Source organism: Rhincodon typus, chromosome 21, assembly GCF_021869965.1.
Source record: "Rhincodon typus isolate 14 chromosome 21, sRhiTyp1.1, whole genome shotgun sequence".
NCBI lineage: Eukaryota > Metazoa > Chordata > Chondrichthyes > Orectolobiformes > Rhincodontidae > Rhincodon > Rhincodon typus.
The window spans coordinates 39912739-39933150 of NC_063352.1; the positions used below are offsets into that span (position 1 = coordinate 39912739).

Genomic DNA, 20412 nt, shown 5'->3' on the forward strand with positions numbered 1-20412 from the left:
GGATGCTTTCAGAAGGTCAGTGTGGACTTGAAGGGCTGAATGGCCTGTTTCCTTACTGTATTGATTCTGTGATAAAGGAACAACATAAAATATACTTTCTTAGGTGGAGTCAAGGAAGGCAGTGAAACTTTGTTCAGTTACAAAGGCCTCAAGGCATGTGTTAGAATCCTGGCAGACCATTTGCAATGCAGTCAAAGATAGCCAGCATCAAGAATTAAATTGCACAGTTAGGGATCACAGAGCTTCAGGTCAGCAAACTATCATACTTAGCCACAAAGGGCAAGAGATTAACAAGACTTTGTATGTCTTAAAAAATCGAAGAAGTCTTTATTGAACAGAAATAGGTACAATTAGACCTTCTGGAAAAAGAAGACTAAGTCCTATAGCAAGATAATGGGACAGAAGTTGTTCAGATCTTCCAAGGCCCAGGTAAGCTTTGAATATCATGTCATTTCAGGATGTCACGTCATTCTCCCAGGAGGGTGCCATACCCACCGCTGGAGAATGTTAAAAAGCAGCTTAATAGTACATGGTTTCTAATTAATCTGTTCAGGTATGTTGTAGTACACCCTCTGGAACAGGTGGGACTTGACCTCAGGCTGCATGACCTAGATGTAGGGGCAGTACCACGAGAGCCCTCAGTTTGGCAATGAGCAACACATGGGAGCAGTATCACCTCTCAGAGCCAACAAGGTGGTGTTCAGGAATTGTAATAGTTCCCAAGCCAAATTGGAAGCTCAATCTATGTGCTGACCTCATTCTGCAAAGCAGTCCAGTGAAAATACCACCCAAAGTCTTCAGTAGATGACAGTCTGGCAAACCTTGCCAATAGCATGCTTTTCACCAAGCTAACTTAGACTACAAGTCAAGGCTTTTAAAGACATCAATCACGCCTTACAATCATTTTTTTTCTTAATCATCTTCCTTTCGGGATATCATTAGAACCAGAGATAGTTCAGCAGGCATTGTCACACAGTTTAAAAGGAAAAAAAGTGAGTAATGTGTGTCATTTGAATGACATACGTAGTGCTACAAAACAAAAACATGAGCACAGATTTTGTGAGGTTCTGAAAGCATGACTAAATACAGGTTTTCTACTGAATGAGAAATGTGCATTTGCAAGAACAAGAATCAAATTCTTGGGGCATATGATCCAAAATAGAGGGATAAACATAGATCCTCCACAAACAAACATCAGCAGTGATTTTCCACAACGAAAGAGATGTCCACAGATTTCTGGGAATGCTCAGCCTAGTAAGGAAATATATTTCAAATTTGGCCACAATCACACAATCTTTAAGGGACCTTTTGAGAAAAGGTCAACAGCAGTTTTGGAGAATGAGCAAACCAGAGCAATTCAGCAGATAAAAAAAGCGATCAGCATCTTCAGGTTTTCTGGTGCATTATATTCCCAAGTAGTCGATGGTGGTGGCAGCAGATTTATCCTCAACAGGCTAAAGGACAGAATTTAATCAGGTCCAGGATGTTGGTGAAATAAAAATCAATTTAACTTAACTTCCAGACCGTAAACTGAAAGAGAGCAATATTATGCAACCACAGAGAAAGAGACCTTGGCAGTAATGTGGAGATGTGAATAATTCTCAGACAACCTGCTGGAATTTTCAGATTGAGACAGACTACAAATCTTCAGTTAAACAATTGAATTCCAAAGAGATAGTTAAAATGTCATTGTGTATCCAAAGGTTCATGCAACATTCTTTGTCTTGAGCAAAAAGTCAGACCACAGCTGATACATTGTCAGTAGATCAAACTGAAGCTGAAGATTTAGTTCTTATTTGGCAAGTAGAAACATATTCTGAGTCATAACAAATTCTTCACTAGTTTCCGAGAAGAAGTTACAAGAAATGTATAAAGGAAAATGTATAACACACCCAGATCAGAAAATTCTGCTCAGCAGATTCGTCAAAACTGTCCAAACTGAACAAAGGAACCATTTGAACATATTAAATGATCTTGCAGTATTAACACCAAATGCTATGAGGGAAGAAATTCTTCACAGAATCCATGAAGGTCACTTGTGTACAGCCTCTGTACAACAGTCCATAATGTGGCCAGAAATTTCAAAAGAAATTGCAGATTAAATGTTGTCCTGCCATTTTAGTGCAAATCAATAGCCAAACTCCATTGGAATGCCTATTATCTTGTAGTCTCCCAAACAAACCAAAGGTTAGGACTAGACTGCTTCAACTTTCAAGGGAAAGCATATTTGATTACGGTAGACCGCTGCACCAAGTGGCAGATTTCATGTTACGGCAACTGAGACAGTGATCAAATGACCGAAGAAAATCTTTTCCACACATGGATTTCCAAATGAGTGTGTTTCAGACATGGGTCCACAACTTGTGAATGAAGACTTTTAAAAGATTCACAACAGGATCTGGAATTAATCATGTCGTGAGTTCTCCTTTTCATCCAAAGACCAGCGGGAAAGCCGAGAAAGCAGTGAAAACCATGAAGATAATAAAGAGTAAGAATAGTGATTGTGATTCGGCTTTACCTTTCAATTTCAGAGGCACTCATGGTCAGAAGGCTAAAAATACAAATTCTTTGCTAATGCAAGACCTCAACCAAATACCACACCCCAAGATCGCAAGAGAACAAGAACAATTGAGAATGACCAAAAGAGAAGCAAAAGAACAGGTATAATTCCATGCATAGAGCAATGATCTCATCAACTTTGGTACCCGGCTACAAGGTATGGGCCGGAGATAGTAAACCAGAAGGTACAGTGCTCAAGCAGACACAGCACCTATATTCTTATGAGAGATAGTAAGAACTGCCGATGCTGGAGTCAGAGATAATACAGTGTGGAGCTGGAGGAACACAGCAGGCCAGGCAGCATCAGAGGAGCAGGAAAGCTGACGTTTCGGGTCTGGACCCTTCTTCAGAAATGTCTTCTTGTTCAAACTCCAGTTGGAACATTCAGAGGGAACAAAGAGGCTCTAATATTACACAAGGCAATGAGAATGAACTAGTGTAATGACCACAAGATTTGGAGTAATGTGAAAAGAACTTCATTATATACTCTACAGAGCGATAACTGTCTTACAGAAATGGTTAAAGACCATCATCTTCAGTCAATGGTGATGAGAACAAGGTCAGGGTTACACAACTATCTCAGATTCAGCCAATGAAGTTCAGGCTTTAGAGGAGGGGAAATCCGGTGAATGTAAATAGTCTAAAGAAATAGTTAAATAATGTTAACATGAAAATTGAGAGAAAATTGGCAGGCTTGTAGTACAATGGGATTATGATAATAGTGGCATCAGTAGTCACATGCTGGGGGTAGTGAAAAAGTATGAAACAACATGTATCAGAGAGATATATATGTCAGAGATCAGCATGGGTATTGTAAATCAAAGAGCTGCAAAACCTTTACAGAGTGACACATCAGTCAATCATTTCATGGGAGAAACAATTAGGGTAACGCACAACCAGAAGACTCTAAGGCAGCCAAACTCTTTGAAGTGCAGATCAGAACCCAAAGACTCAAAACTTAAACCATGATGACAGATCAAATCAGACATGTTAATGACATGCCACCTTCCCTGATAATATTCCACTGCAGCCTTACCTTCAGGATGAGAAAGGAGAATATAATCTTTTAGCTTGGGAAGTTGAGAAAATAAGAAGGGCTGTAAAAAGTACTTTGGTTGCTGAAAAATGTGTTCATGTAGAGGCTGTGGATATGGGATACTATTTATTCACAAGTGAGAATGGCTTTTTGTATGAGGAAAAGTGCCAGCGGTGGTGGGGATGGTGGGGACCATGGACCAGACGAGGGATTCAAGGAGAGAGTGGTCCCTCCGGAAGGCAGATAAGGGTGGGCAGGGAAAAATGTCCTTGGTAGTGGGGTTCTCCCCACCCTTATCTGCCTCCCGGAGAGACCGCTATCTCTGTGAATCCCTTGTCCACTCCAAACTCCCCACTAGCCCCACCACACCCGGCACTTTTCCCTGCAACTGCAGGAAGTGCTACACCTCCCCCCCTCACCCCCATCCCAGGCCCCAAGAAAACCTTCCACATCAAACAGATGTTCACCTGCACATCTGCTAATGTGCTATATTGTATCCGCTGTTCCCGATGTGGCCTCCTCTACATCAGGTAAACCAAGCAGAGGCTTGGAGACCGCTTTGTGGAACGCCTATGCTCGGTTTGTGACAAACGACTGCACCTCCCAGTCGCGAACCACTTCAACTCCCCCTCCCACTCCTTGGACAACATGTCCATCCTGGGCCTCCTCCAGTGCCACAATGATGCCACCCAAAGGCTGGAGGAACAGCACCTCATATTTCGCTTGGGAACCCTGCAGCCCAATGATCTCAATGTGGACTTCACAAGCTTCAAAATCTCCCCACCCCCGACCTCATCCCAAGACCAGTCCAGTTCATCCCTGCCTCCTTGACCTGTCCGTCTTTTCTCCCACCTATCCGCTCCTCCCACCTCACTGACCAACCCCCATCCCCACTTCCTACCTACTAGCCTCATCCCCGCCTCCCTGACCTGTCCGTCTTCCCTCCCACCCACCCTCCCAACTGACCAACCCCCATCCCAACTGCCTACCTACACTTACCTTTACTGGCTCCATCCCCGCCTCCTTGACCTGTCCATCCTCTCTCCACCTATCCGCTCCTTTATCCATCTTCCATCATCACCTCCCCCTCTCTCTATTTATTTCAGAACCCCCTTCCCCTCCACCATTTCTGAAGATGGGTCCAGACCCGAAACGTCAGCTTTCCTGCTCCTCTGATGCTGCCTGACCTGCCGTGTTCATCCAGCTCTACACCGCGTAATCACAGAATGAAGAGAGATTTGCACTGCTGCCTACACCGTGTGACTTGGGAGAACTTGCATTTTAACACTGGACGGTAGATGTAAAAATGTGTTCTCAATCCCCAGCAATATGTCTGTATAGCAATGAGCTCAATGTTCTGTTTGACTGCAATAACAGTTTTAAAGATTTGTACTATATTTGCTGAAATGATTGTAACAACTATCTTCTATCAGTACAGATGCATCACTGTTGATGATTGAGGACTGTCAGTCTGCATTTTCCAACCCCTAATTCAATGTGAACCCTAATCATAGGTGACCTAGTGACCGTCAATGTAAAGGAGCTGATTAAACCTGATCTGAAAATTTGCATCCAATTTTGGACACTGCACTTTAGGAATGATATACCAGCCTTAAAGAAGGAGTGGTACAGAATTTACCAGGGTAAAGGCACATTGGATTCATAATAAGGGCATCTTTCATAGACTAAACTTGTATTCCCTTGCGTACTGAAGATTGTGGTGACCTGATTGATGTATTTGAAGATGATTAAAAGAACTGCTAGAAGAGATACAGTAGAATTATTTTCTCTTGTTGGGAGCTCAAGACAAAGAGGACAGAAGCATAAAATTAGGAGATGTACTGTTAAGGGATTAAGTAAATGGTAATCTGAAACTCATCTATTCAAAAGGTTTTGAGGCAGAAGGGGAAGTTATTGAAACTTTCATAACTGTGATTAGTAGATTTGTGTTTGGCAAGTGTATTGAGGGATGTGGAACTAAGGAGGGTAAATGGAATTAATCAGCTGTGATCTGATTGAATGGTAGAACCAGTTTAAGGAGCTGAACGGCCTCCTTCTGTGCCTATGAACTGTAACTCATCCAGTGCCAGAATTCACACTTAGATGCCTGGTTCTTTTAAAATTCAGCACATGTTCTTCTTGCTCCAGGCAACTCTGTCAGCTAGTGTTTATTGATGTCCATGTATGTCATTCTGGGAAGGGGAGGGGAGAGTGTTGTCTGCACTTACAATATTTCCTGATCTATATTTTGTTTTTTATATTCTACTCTTCTTCTCATTTCCAAACAGCGCCTCAGATATATGTGAAGGGTTAACACATGGCTTGACTGTAATATATGCCAGAATTCTGAAACTTTAAAAGAATAGTTGTTTTAAAATCTTAGCTCTTTTAAATACTGCACCCTTAACTCTCCCCACCAAGTGGAATCTGCACTATTTACTGGGTGAGAAGGTGTTCTGGTCCCCGTTAAGTGCTAAACTAATATGTCAGTGTGTGCTGCTACCTACTGCCTCTTCCTGCAGGACCAATTCAGGTTGGGAAATAGTGGATTATAGGGACAAATGGAATGAAACTGGGGTTAGCATCAATATCTAGCATTCCACGGTTTGGTGCAAAAGATTTACTTTGTTTGTGAGTTTTAACCAAATAGGTGGTAACTATACTGCAGTTGTAAGTAAATACCAGCTCCTCCTCAGTATGCCCTTTATTTCTGTTTCAATTTCAGTCTAGGTACTCACCGTTCATGAAACAGAAACACATAGATGGTTCCTACACAGGCCATTATCCATATGATCCAGCGCATGTGAGATGCCCAAGGGCCCAGCTCTCGAAGATTCAGCCTATGGAAGGGAACAGCAGCACATTAACTGAGTTCACTTTGACAAAAGGGGCAAAGCCATGATCTTGTGAATGGATCAGATGTTTATTTCAGAGGCTGCTGTGACACTGATGTCACTCAGTGATCCACGGTTGGGTTGTTGTCACACATTCTCTGACTGCACACAGCATCAGGCCCGTCAGTGCTAGGATAGTTGATAAATGCAATTGTGTTAGCTTTTTTTCAGGGTGGTTATAAGTAGTAGGTATAAGAAAAGTTATCAGCAATAGCCTGCAAACACCGGATCTATTAAAGCATTAAATATTCAATGATCAGTGTGGAAGTGAGGAGAAATGTTATGAGCAGTATTTTTATTCGGAGAGTTCTAGAATACGGGAATGCTTGGACACAGTGTTTCACAGTATTACTTTTGGAGAATTATGTGTCAATGTTTGAAGCAGAGAAAGATAAAGTACACATTAGCGTGGTTGCTGCAATAAAGAGCTGGTATTGATCTGATGGGCTGAATGACTTGCTGTGTTGAAAACATTATGGTCCTGTGGTGCTTCTTTTTTGTTGCCTTTCATGCTAAGATAGCAGTTGACTTGTTGCTGCCTCAGAGCTCACATTATTCCCCTCTGGCTCCTTTTATTTAGAGAGGGCAAATGCACCACATGGTGTCAGTATTGAGTCATGCAACTGTTAAAAAAAGAAATAAATGCATTTATATGGTGCCTCCTGTTATGTCAGGACATCCTTTTGTGGTTTGTAACAAATGCATTTTGAGGTTTAGTTACTGTTGTAATGTAGGAAGTTGGAAAGATCTCAGGTTCAATCTCTGTTCTTTCATGAGTTAGCTGATCTCAGCCTGGACGACAGTGACGATCATTGTTTTTACAATCTGGGATCTCAGCTGGAAAGTACAAACTGAGATATTGAGTCACGATGGGATTGGGCTCAGCTTTGATGCCTTCCATATTTGAATATCACAAATCTCACCACACAGGCTGTCAAGGAAAAGAATGGGCATTTGGATGGGCTTAACAGTGACGGCCAGGAATAATAAATCTGTACCTCCAAATTAAGTCATAAACAGTGAGAAAATCCTAATAATACCTTTTGGAATAGGAAAGGGGAGATAAAGGTCATGGAATAACTTAAGAAACACCAAGACTGTAGCTGGGGCTGGTGTTCTTAACCCACCTTACCTTGCATGGTTATGTTGTCCCCAAACATATCCTATTTTTTCCATGCCATTCTCACTGCCCCCTTAACTGAGCCTTGAGTCTTGAGGCAGCCAAAGTGCCCACTGACTCAGGTGGGATAAGCTGTGGTGAACTGATCAGCCTGTCTCAGTCTCATGATATCTTTACAAGAAACTCATCCCTGAGAAAAAAATAAAATGCTGAACACAGCGCAGAACTAAGACTGCCGAGCAGCATACTTAAACCCCGCTTTATTTAGCAAATTAATTCACAATCTTTAAAAATATCTCATGGGACATGGGGATTGCTGGCTGGCCAGCATTTATTGCCTGATCCCTAGGTGCCCTTGAGAAGGTGGTAGTGAGCTGCCTTCTTGAACCGCTGCAGTCTGCCTGCTGTAGTTAGGGCCACAATTCCCTTAGGGAGGGAATTCCATTTGCATTTCCTTGTTTACAGTGCATACATTATTGTCCTGTGAATATTTTACTAAATCAGAGATGAGGAAGATATTCTACAGTGTGTTTGGTAGTTCTTTGGCACTTGCCCATAGCAAGAATCTGCACATGGAGTCCTTTAACGTGGGTGCCTGTTGCAATGCTGCTACCACATGGTTCTGGCTGGCCAGGAAACTCTTCCACTCTTAACACCTACCGTGGGCATGTTGGAGGAATTTACAAATCAATAATCAACTCCTTTGGCTGCACTGTGATAGATCTCCATGGCCAGCAGATGATTAGGTGGGACTTGAAATTGGAGCTGCTGTCTGAGAGGAAGGAACACTACCCCCTGTATAACAAGACTCCCAACTCCTACTGGAAATTCAATGCAAGTGCGAACTTAACCTGAAACCTTTACTGAGATCAATTTGATAAATCATGCATTCTTTCCACTGGTGGCTGCTCACAAATTGAAAAAAATGTCTCTTTCCGTTCACTCTCTGAGTTCAGTCAACATTCGAAGTAAATGGAGAAAATAAGGAGAGCGCTATCTTTTGCACACAATTCACTTCACTTGGTTCTTCATCTTGTTCCAAAGTGAAGCTGTTGGATATTATTGTATACACTTAACGCAGCAATAAAAAGTTATATTTTAATCAGAGTGTGAACCTGGGCATTTCTAAAAATTTAAAATGAGTTACGGGCATATTTAAAGCATAGATCTTGACATAGTAAAGCAGTGGTGGATGGAATAGTGAATTGGTAAGCTGTTATATATTTCACCCCATTGTTATTGTCATTGAAGTCAATCAGGAGAGATGTGAAGCAGACTGTCGATCCACAATACCTTTTTTATGCTATTGGACCAAGTCAAGATCCACCCCACAATATCAGGTAGAGAAATCTCATACATGTGCATTTTGTACGTAGACATTGTGCCATTACTAGTCCATTAATCTTTAACATTTCACTAGTCCTGCCACTTTGATCAATTCCTTTTCCTCCATACAGTCTCTGCTCAAATCCCCTCCCTCCAATGTGTTTCACAGCTTCAAATCCAATGCTTAAACCAGGCAGTGAGCGATGGTAGCCACTTTGACACTGCAGCCAAGCTGCATTCACTGCTTGCCTGGAGTCAATGCACAAACACTTTTCCAACAAGAGTTACCAGATAGCAGGGGCATGAACCAAAGCTGAAGGGTTTCTCCCTCATTCAAGCCCACCAACACCATTCAGGTCAACTGTACGACCCCGAATACTGTCCTGGCTAAAGTAAATTAACTCAATAAAGATCAGGGATTGAACGTGGAAACTTTCTGGTCTTTAGGGCTCTGTTCCTTACGGATGATTCAGCATCAGGCTGAAACTAAGTTTAGAAGTTAGTAAATGCAGTTACATGGAAAATTATGGAAAATGCTAAAGGGGGGAGGGCGCAGCAGAGGTTAAAATTTCCATAACACCTAATAGAACAGAGAGTATGGAAAGGGTCAGGAATTTAACTTCAGGCACAGCAGATAAGGGAACTATGAGAAGGGGGGCAGTCAACACAGGGCTGAGGGTCTTATACTTAAATGTACACAGTATATGAAACAAGGTAAATGAGCTTGTAGCACAGATTGAGATTGGTGGGTATGATGTTGGGTATCACAGAGATTTGGCTGCAAGGGGATCAGGGCTGGAATCCAAGGATTTACTGTTCCAAACGGATAGACTTTTGAAAGTCCTGGCCCACAGGAACCACACACTGGGCGTAAACAGGCTGAGGTTGGGCCTCCAGCCCTAAATGGATGGGACATCCCACCCTTGAGAATCTGATGGGCTTTAGTAGTCTCAGTCGTGCCAGAGCTCAGTAATGGTGGTGTACAACTTATAGGAAGTGTGAGCTCCATAAATACCTCCATCATTGACAATGGGGAGGCCAACACGTAAATACAAAATGCAGCAGTAAGGTATTTACACTCATCGTCTATCAGAGTTGCTGAGTGGTTGATCCATCTCAGCTTCCTCCTGAAGTGTCGAACAACACAGACATCAGTCATTAGCCAATTTAATTCCCTCCATATGATACCAAAAAATAGTTGAGGATGCCAGAAACAGGCCTATGGGCCCTGTCAACATTCCGGGAATAGTACTGAAGACTTGTGCTCCAGGACTTGTCACTCCCAAGCCATGATGTTCCAGTACAGTTACATTACTGACATCTACCCGACAATGTGGAAATTTTTATTTCAAAAATATACTTTATTCATAAAAATATCTTTATATACATACATAGTCACTAAAGCAGTTTGGTTCCATACAGCAGTATATGAAGTAACAAACATGAGCGTTTGACTCTATCCAGCAAACAAGCCCAAGCCATTTCTTACTTGTACAAGACCATATTTACATACATTTGAGTCATTGAGCAGTCCGATAACTGAATGGACCCTATTTAACTTCAGCAGGAAGACCTCAGACAATGGTTTTTCCCCTCTGCACCTTGGCAGCATCTGCCCGAAGCTTTAGTGCGTCCCTCAGCACGTAGTCCTGGACCTTGGAGAACGTTTTTTTTATTTCAAAAATACACTTTATTCCTAAAATTCCCAGCTACGTCCTGTACACAAAAAGCAGGACAAATCCAACATGATCAATTGCTGCCCCATCAGTCCACTCTTGATCATCAGTAAAGTGATGGAAGGTGTCATCAACAGCACTATCAAGCACCACCTGCTCAGAAATAATCTGCTCAGTGACGTCCAGTTTGGGTTCCGCCAGGGCGACCCAGCTCCTGATCTCATTACAGCCTTGGTTCAAACATGGACAACAGAGCTGAATTCCATAGGTGAGCCCTCGACATCAACGTCATATTTGACCAAGTGAAGCATCAAGGAGACCTAGCAAAACTGGCATTAATGGATGTCAGGGAACAAACTCTGCGCTGGTTAGAGTGATACCTGGCAGGAAGATGGCTGTGGTTGTTGTAGCTCAGTCATCTCAGCTCCAGGACATCTCTGCAGGAGATTCTCAGGGTAGTGTCCGAGACCCAACCATCTTCAGCTGCTTCATCAATGACCTTCCCTCCATCAGAGGAAGTGGGGATGTTTGCCAATGATTGCACAATGTTCAGCACCATTTGTGACTCCTTAGATACTTAAGCAGTCCATGTTCAAATGCAACAAGATCTGGATAATATCCAGGCTTGGGTTGACAAGTGGCAAGTAATATTCACACCACACAAATGCCAGGAATTGACCTTCTCTGATAAGAGACAATCTGGCCACCGCCCCTTGATATTTAATGGTGTTGCCATCATTGAATCCCCCACTATCAAAATCCTGGGAGTTCCTACTGATCAGAAATTGAATGAAACTAGCAATATAAATCCTTTGACTACAAAAATGGGTCAAATGTTCAGAATTTTGCAATAACTAATTCACTTTCAGTCTCACCAGTGTCCATCCACCACCGACAAGGTACAAGTCAGGAGTGTGATGGAATACTCTCCACTTAGCTGGATGGGTCTAGCTCTAACAACACTCAAGAAGCTTGTTACCAAACAGGACATAGCAGCCTGTTTGATTGTCACCTGTTCCATCCACCACCTTTAAATGTCTCCTCTGTCCACTACCAATGCTCAGTAGCAGCAGTGCGTACTATCTACAAGAAGCACTGCAGAAATTCATCAAAGCTCTTTAGACAGCACTTTCCAAACCCCTGAACACTATCACCTAGAAGGACAAGGGCAGCAGAAACATAGGAACGCCACCTGCAAGTTCCCCTACAAGCTACACACCATCTTGACTTGAAAATATATTGCTGTTGCTTCACTGTCTCTGGGTTAAAATCCTGGAATTCCCTCCTGAACAGCAATGTGGGCCTACCTACAGCATGTGGACTGTAGCAGTTCAAGAAGGCAGCTCATCACCAGCTTCTCAAAGGCAAACAGGAATGGGCATTAAATGCTGCTCTAGTAAGTGATGCCCAGAGCCTCTGAGTGAATTATTAAAAATTGCTGACCTTTCTAATGCAGCATATAGGTGGTGCTGCATCATTGGGAATGCTGTCTGAGTGCTGCCATGGTGAAAAGTAAGGGTTTCCCCTGCCACATTGACCAGTTGTCCTCAGTCGGTCAATCTCACTAAAGCAGACCGACCATTATCCTTTTAATTTTATTGCTGCTGGGGAACAATTGCTGTGTTCACCTTCTTAACAACATCCTAGAAAAGAATTCAAATGATGTGAAGGCCTTTGACACATCTTAAAGTTAGTGGCATGAATGAAATACATTTGAGATTTCTTTTATTTAGTTTTCCTAGCCAGAGTGGTCAGTGTTGTTACAAATTCATGTCTCAGTAGTTCTTTGTTTGACTCACCAGGGGGCATAAGACGCAGCAATGAAGAAGTAGATCACCACCCTGTCAAACATATGGAAGCAATGCTCTATTGTTCTAGATAAAGAAAGGAAACAGTTGGATAGAATTACACTGGGTACAGTCCAGCAGCACAGGTTTACATTGTACTCTAATACACACAGAGAGTAAGTTGGACAGCATCACTCGAGCTGTATTGTTGGCTCTCGTTGGGATACTTCAGATGAAAGTGATTCGTAATCAGATCCACAACCGCAGACAAAAACAAATATGGGGCAGACTCTTCTGTTGTTGAGCCTAGTCATTAGGTTAGGCATTCTGGACTGAGCCACACCTCCTCTCTCTATTTATTTCTGAGCTCCCTTCTTCCTCCCCCATCTCTGAAGAAGGGTCCCGACCCGAAACGTCAACGTTCCTGCTCCTCCGATGCTGCCTGGCCTGCTGTGTTCCTCCAGCTCCACACTATGTTATCTCTGAGACACATAGGCTGACAGTTTTCCTACAGAGATGGTGGCCTTGGCCCCACATCTCAGCAATGTCGGGGGTACTGTCTGCACTGGGGATGACTGTGTTACGGTGGACACTTACGGACACTGTGCACTCTGTCCCATGTGGAAAGACACCCTCACCCCACAGCATCACCCTCCCCCCACTCAACTCCTCCCGAACATTCTGACCAATCCACATTCCTGGCAGCTTTTCAGTCTATGCCAAGAGTAGCTGTTTCAGCCAATCCATGACCAGGAGCACTGATGAAGGTCAGATCCTGAGGTGCGTTGAATGGGCTTCACTGTGATACGTGGTGGGGGGGGGGGGTGCGTGCGGAATTGGAAAGCCGTATTTGGAAGGCTGTTGGGGTGGGGATGGGTGGGAGACAGAAGGTGCAGGAGTGATTGGGAGCAGTGATTACCATTGGGCTTCACCTGGCACAGGGTGTCCAAACAGACCACTCGGCCCACTGCCAGTTTACCAGCGTCAGTGAGAAGTGGCCTTTGAGTGGCTTCAATTGGCAAGCAGACTACCTGACCATGACCCTGCTGCTGTGTAAATTCCAGTGGAGATGGCTAGGTGGTAGCACAACATCCCTGCCATCTGCCTGATTTTAAGCAGCACCTACTAGTCCATTCCTGGGCAAGGGGGGGCATATATACCAACTTTACACACACACACACACACACACAGAGTCTCAATGTTGGGATGGCAGGTAAGAGGAGTTGTAAAATGTAGTGGGTGCCATGCCTATAATTATACCGGAGTGGGAACACTGCCAGGCGGCCTGCCCACCAGGAGGTTAATTATTGCCCGCTCATGCTACTGCCAAATTAACCTCTGAACCCATGAGAGGCCCCTTCCAAGGCCTTACCCGACTCCTTCCCCTTGCCTTTCCCCCACCCCTCAGCTCTACTGCCCATTTCATCAGAGCCCTGCCAGTTTCTCCTGATGACACAACCAGATTTATCTCCCATGCCAACTTCAATCCAGCACACTTTCTCGTTGGCCTCACTGCAATACCAGTACTGGCCACCACTCCCGGTGGTGCTGCTAGTCTCAGATTAGCTCTCTGAAGTGAGACTTTCCCTTGTCGAGGGATGGAGGACCTGCCTCACACCTGACCAATTATACAACAGCAGCGTGAGCCTGTCAACTGGAGGTGAGCATACTCCTGGATTTTATGCGTAGGATCAAAGTAAAATTCAGTCCACTCATTCAAAGTCATTGTGTATGATTTAACTCGGGTGGGATTTAGACAGTTAGGATGTCAGCTGTTTTCTCGAAATTTACCTACTCCTCCAAAAATTCGGCTACTTTAACTCCCAGGCCTCACCTCAATCCCACCAAACAACACAATTTTCTGTTCTGAATTCTGAATTTTCTGTCCTGTTTTGAAGAATTCATATCTGACTCAACATTAGCTCTGTTTCTCTCTGCACAGATGCTGCCAGACCTGCTGAGTTTCTCCAGCATTTTCTGTTTTTATTTCAGATTTCCAGGATCCCCAGTATTTTTCTTTTACACATATCATTTTGATATTTGATATTATCTAAACTATGTTTCTGCTATCTGCCCCGTGTTAACGTAGTTTGTCAGGGGTCTTATTTACATAAAAATCATTAAAGTTGGCTGCTTCATCAGCTGAATTAAATGCAGTCATCATTTGAACGAATTTCCTTGTGAGTTGATGATTTATGATTTGATTGAGGGATGTTGGCCAAAAAACCATTAAGTTCAATGACTAGTTTCCATCCATTGACACTGTGGCCAGGATAATACTATACATCCTGCAGTACGGCCAGTGGTGTTAGCAATTCAAGAAGTGTGGATGGAGCCTGCATTTTCCAAAGTCACATCATAATCTCCAAACAGCAAACAACCCTTCCCACTTTACTCCTGTCCCACTGGGATGCAGTGTCAAACAAGTTGGTCAGTGCTGGGTTTTGGGAAAGACTTTGTCTGCAATTGATCTAACCTAGAAGTGGAAGCATAGTTGTGTATCTATGTAGCTTAGTATTAATTATAGACCTAAAAGGAGATACTTTCATTATTTCTCAGTTTTGACTGGTGTAGTGATTGGGACCAGGTTGACCTCTTTGACTATGAGGTTCTTGGTTGGAGTTGTTAACCAGGGCCAATCAGGAAAGCCTTGGCTGAACAATGTAACCAGGAGATTAGAATCTCCTCGGTTGATGGCTGACTCCAAGCTGGCTGACCATGGTCAGTGTACTGTGCACTAAGAAAACAGAGGAATAATGGGTAACTTGGTGATGGGACCCAGCCTCTGTGCCATTGTTTCAGTGTGTAAGCCCTGGACCGGGCCTTCATGTGTGGACTGAGCCTTCATGTGTTAGGCTGGCAGCTCAGTACGTAGGCCAAAAGTTTTGTCTATGACATGTGAATTGAGCTTCAAACCTCAGGCGTCACTTGAATGCATTGCAATGCATTTTTACTTTTGGAGAAAAACAAACTTTCTTTTTGAAAGAGTGCAATAACTTGGATTGTCAAATGCACAAGGTTTGATTTTTTTCTGTATAACTTGAATTGTATTTATTGGATTGTAAACCAAATCTCCTCAGTTGTGGACTGACTCTGAGCTGAATGGCCACAGTCAGTGTACTGTACACTAGGAGATAAAGGGTGACTTGGTGATAGGGCCCGGCCTCTGTGCAGTTATTTCAACTCATTTGCTCAGCTCTTGGGAATGTGAGAACAGTACTGTATATCAGTGTTAGAAATGTGTGTGCATTTAAGGGTCAAGCAAAACAGCTCCACAGTTGATTGAGAGCAGTTGATGCTCATTGGCCTCTGGATTTAAGAGCTGGTTTCTATTAACCCATTGCAAGGTCCAAGCTATGAAGGGGAGTCTTAGCTGTTGACTGTCTTTCCCTCTTCCACAGCTATGTTTGTGCCCAGGTGTCCTGGGAGACAGGACACATAGTGTCCACTAATAATCTTGAAACCTTTACAGAGAGGTGGGCACAGAAGGGCATGCAGTGCTTTATCTTCACCCTCCAACTCAGTTTTGATTAGCCCCCTTCCCCTCTCCCTCGCCTTTGATGGTCTGCATTGCCCTTGATGGGCATTTCACGTAGGGTATTCAATTGGAAAACTTGTGTGATTTACTGGTTTAGAAACAAAAACTGAAAGAACTGTGGATGCTGTAAATCAGGAACAAAAACAGAGCTTGATGGAAAAGCTCAGCAGGTCTGGCAGCAACTGTGAAGGAAAAAACAGTTAACGTTTCAGGTCCGGTGACCCTTCCTCAGAACTGATGGTGGCTGGGAAAGTGTCGGTGTAAGTGAAGCGAATGGGGGTGGGTAGGTTAGGGAGTAAAAGATAGGATAAAGCCTGAAGAGAGGGAAGAGCAGTTGGATAGAAAAAGGAGTTGCTAACGATCAGGCTGGGAGGGTGAACAGTTGTTAATGGGGACTATTAGTGACTGACAACACATAGTGTGTAATGGCAGGTTATGTGATAACAAGGCCTGGTGTGTGGGTTAGGAGGCTAAGGCATGGGAGAGTTTAGGCCCTAAAATTATTGAACTTGATATTGAGTCCAGAGGTCTGCAGGGTCCCCAAGTGGAAAATGAGGTGTTGTTCTTCCAGCTTGTGCTGAGCTTCACTGGAACACTGCAGCAAGCCAGAGACAGAGATGTTGGCCAGGGAGCAGGGTGGTGTGTTGAAGTGGCAGGCAACAGGTTGCTTGGGTTCTTTTTTGCAAGCAGAACGTAGATGTTCTGCGAAGCGGTCACCCAGTCTACACTTTGTTTCCCCAGTGTAGAGGAGGCCACATTGTGAGCAGTGAATGCAGTATCAACTCCTTTGTCTATCCAACTGCTCTTCTCTCTCTTCAGCCGCTAACCTTCCCAATTCCTTCATCCACCCCACCCCGCCCCCATATTTTCTGCATATAAACTGATGTTTTTGCAGCTACTGTCAGTTCTGAGGAAGGGTCACTGGACCTGAAATGTTAACTCTGATTTTTTTTTTACTTCACGGATGCTGCCAGACCTGCTGAGCTTTTCCAGCAACTTCTGTTTTTGTTGTGATTAACTGATGGTAGCTAATAGGTGGACATTGTTACCACAGATTCAGTGGTGGGAAAAACAGTGATAGCACTTCTGGATCTCAAAGGTTAAAAAAATGCTGGGTTCTTCTTCAGTGACAATTTGGCATCTGTGCAGGGAAAGGGTCTGGAAGGAAACTGGTGTTGGTGATAGTTTGTATATTTATGATTCTCTGACAGACTTGTGCTGCCTAATTCCACATGGTCTGTTAAATTTTATACATGGTATTATCCTGCAGCACCCAGCCTCATCAGCACCTCTAAAGTAACACTTTTTTTCACTCCATAACTGATAGCCTGAAGCACAAATAGCAAATAGAAGTTTTCAAATTGTGACAAAACAGCATTTACCGGAAATGGCTTTTCTTCCAGGAGATGGTGTGAAAGACAGTGGAGACTATAAAAAGGCCACACAGCCCAAACCCGTAGATCCATGCTGAGATCATTTCCCATTGGTCGTCTGAAAGGCCACAGAGGATGGAACTGCCAAGGATGCTGGGGATAATCCAGAACTGAAAGCAGAAACAGGTGCAGTAAGGATCTGAGTTCTATGGTACAGTTGCTCAGAAATATCCCATTGCAACACAAAGAAACAGTGAGAATTGAACATGACATTTTAATTACATTCTGAAAAAATCTTCTGTTTCTGCAACTTGTTGTTACTTTCTTTGTTCATTTTTCTTATCGACCTTTCCCCAAAAGCAAGAGTTACTCGATGACTTCTTCTGATGTTGTTCTGCAAATGGGATACACAAAGCCTAGTGACAGCGAGAGGGACCTCTAGGCTGTCCCTTCTCCTCCCTATTTCTGCATAAACAGCTAAAAACTACATAATGCACCTACTCAGGCCTGCCTCACATCAGAATCTCACTCGTTCTAGGGAACTGTTCCAGCTGATTTATATTCTACAGTCTTATTGTGAATCTTTGGTATTCTGTAGCCCAGAAGGTTGTCACTGAGTGTAGTTAAGGCTGAGATGAATGGTTTTTGGTCACTCTGGGCATTGAGGGATATGGGGCACGGCTGAGAAATTGAATGGGAGAGCAAACGCAAGAGGTCGTAAGGTCTACTCCTGTTCCTATTTCCTGCTATTGGTAAAACCCCTTAATGCTACGCTAACCTCATATTTGTAAAGGTTTATTGACCTGATTGATTAACACAATCGGCGCATTGAAAAGATGCCTAAGACAACTTGAAGTTGCTGGTGGTCAGACAAAACCTGGCACCTCTTCTTAAACTAAAATGACTTGTAATGTTGATTGGACCTGTAGATAGAAATAGACCATGGACCATTCAGTTCATCCTGCCTTTTTCTGATGACTGAGATAACAAGGTTTCGGGCCTAGACCCTACGTCAGCTTTCCTGCTCCTCTGATGCTGCTTGGCCTGCTGTGTTCATCCAGCTCTACACCTTGTTATCTCAGATTCTCCAGCGGCTGCAGTTCCTACTATCTCTGAAACAACTTTTCTGATGACTGCCTGACTTAACAATGGAGTTGGTGATTAATCAAAGCACTCTTTCTCTATCAGTTAGACATAGGTGAATTAACAAACCAGATTCCTATAAATCCTGATTAGCAGCCCAGCTGATGCATTTTCAGTGGATTGGCCAGGAGAAGTAGAAAAGCTCATTTCTGTAACCTCGAAGCTGCTTCATAATGCAAATGTTTTCATACAGTGAAGGCTCACAATAAAAGATTTGTAGCGAATTAACTTGATTTAGCCTATTACAGTAAATTCAAGACATTCCCCACAACTCGAAGCACTGATGATGGAAGAATGAGCATAGAACCTAAAAGTTTTTTTAAAATGTCATTGTTAATTCTTAATTCTGTCTTTTGTCTTAGTGCTCAATATATTCCAACAATGATTAAAGCTAAAGATCAATAAACACTGTATTAAAAAGTTACTTCCTTAAAGGAAAATTTCAACCTGCAAACTGTAACTAATTACCATAACCAAAATTACGAGGAAATTGTTAAATTATTTTTAAAATAACATCTAAGAAAAACAAATTTCAAAACTTGAGTTAAATTACAACATAGCTATTATATTAGCAGAGTGATTAATGTGCAGAAACAAAGCCAGGATTTTCTATTGAAGTGTGAGATGGCTGAGGAGGCTTTTTCTTTTGTATTTTTGTTCATAGTCACTGAAACATAGAATGGTCATGGTACAGAAGGAAGCCATTCAAACCTTTGTCTCTGTGCAGTCTCTCTGCAAGAGCAACTCAGCCAGTCATCACGTCCCACTCCCTCATCCTTTTCCACAGCTCTGCAATTCTTTTCTCTTCAGTTAATTATTCAATTCTCCTTTAAAATCCACAATTGAATTCATGTACACCACATGCTCAGACTGTACATTCCAGATCCTAACCACTTGGTGCACATCAGTCAATTTTCCTCATGTCGCCTTTGGTTCTTTTGCCAATTGCCATAAATAGGTGTTCTCTGCTTCTTGATCCTTTTGCAAATGAGAACAGTTTGCCCTTATCTATACGCCCTATGGATCTTGAACTCTTCAAAATATTTGACAATCATTAAGGAGAACAGCCCTAGTTTCTACAGTGAATCCATGTAACTGAAGTCCCTCACTCCAGAACCATTTACTACATCCTATCCATTGCCTTTGTGTACTTCCGAAAGTGTGATGCCCAAGATGGGACACAGCATTCCAGGTAGGGCTAAACCAGTATTTTATAAAGGTTGACCATAACTTTCCTTACCTTTTGTACTCTTTGCTTCTGTTTACACAGTCTGGGATGCCTTAGCAATCACCTTCCCATTATTGCCACATTCAATAACATATACTCCCAGGACCCTCTTCTCTGGAGGACTTTAGAATTGGACCTATCATATGAAATTGCATCCCTTCATTCTTACTACCGAAATGTCTGACTTCACATGTCTCTGCATTAAATTTCATTTGCTATATGTTGTCCATTCCAATAGGCTGTCTTTGTCCTCTTAGGCAGTCCATCAGGATTGAGGATGGCCTGTTTCTGCTTGGGTTTGATGGGTTCTGAAATGGTTAATAAGTCCGATGTACAATTTTCAGACTCTGCCACGTGCAAGGACAGGTGGTGCTCAAAGGAACAAGAAGGTGAGGTGTTTGCAGGTATGTGAGGCTCCTGCTCTCTTGTGACTTTACCTCTGCATGTGCCCAATGTGTTGGAACTCTCCTGAATAAACTATCACCAATTATCACTACCCTCCACACAGTTCCCAATACTTTCAGATTGTGTTATCTTCAAATTTTGAAATTGTATCCCGCACATCCAACTCATTAATTTTAATATAGATCATAGGACATTAAAATAGATCAAGAAAAACAATGTTCCTACGATGAAGAGGAGATAGTAGGAACTGCAGATGCTGGAGAATCCGAGACAACAAGGTGCAGGGCTGGATGAACACAGCAGGCCAAGCAGCATCATAGGAGCAGA

The 20412-nt window shown here is 43.0% G+C and overlaps 1 protein-coding gene across 1 annotated transcript in view; it reads right to left on the reverse strand.

Annotated features, from left to right (window-relative positions):
- mmd2a (monocyte to macrophage differentiation-associated 2a) overlaps positions 1-20412 on the reverse strand; it is an 89383-nt gene that overhangs the window by 11518 nt on the left and 57453 nt on the right. Inside the window, exons 4-6 of the mRNA XM_048609654.1 lie at positions 17319-17479; positions 12411-12485; positions 6334-6435 (exon numbers count right to left, since the gene is read on the reverse strand). Of these exons, the coding sequence (XP_048465611.1) occupies positions 6334-6435; positions 12411-12485; positions 17319-17479 (338 nt within the window). The remainder of the gene's footprint in view (positions 1-6333; positions 6436-12410; positions 12486-17318; positions 17480-20412) is intronic.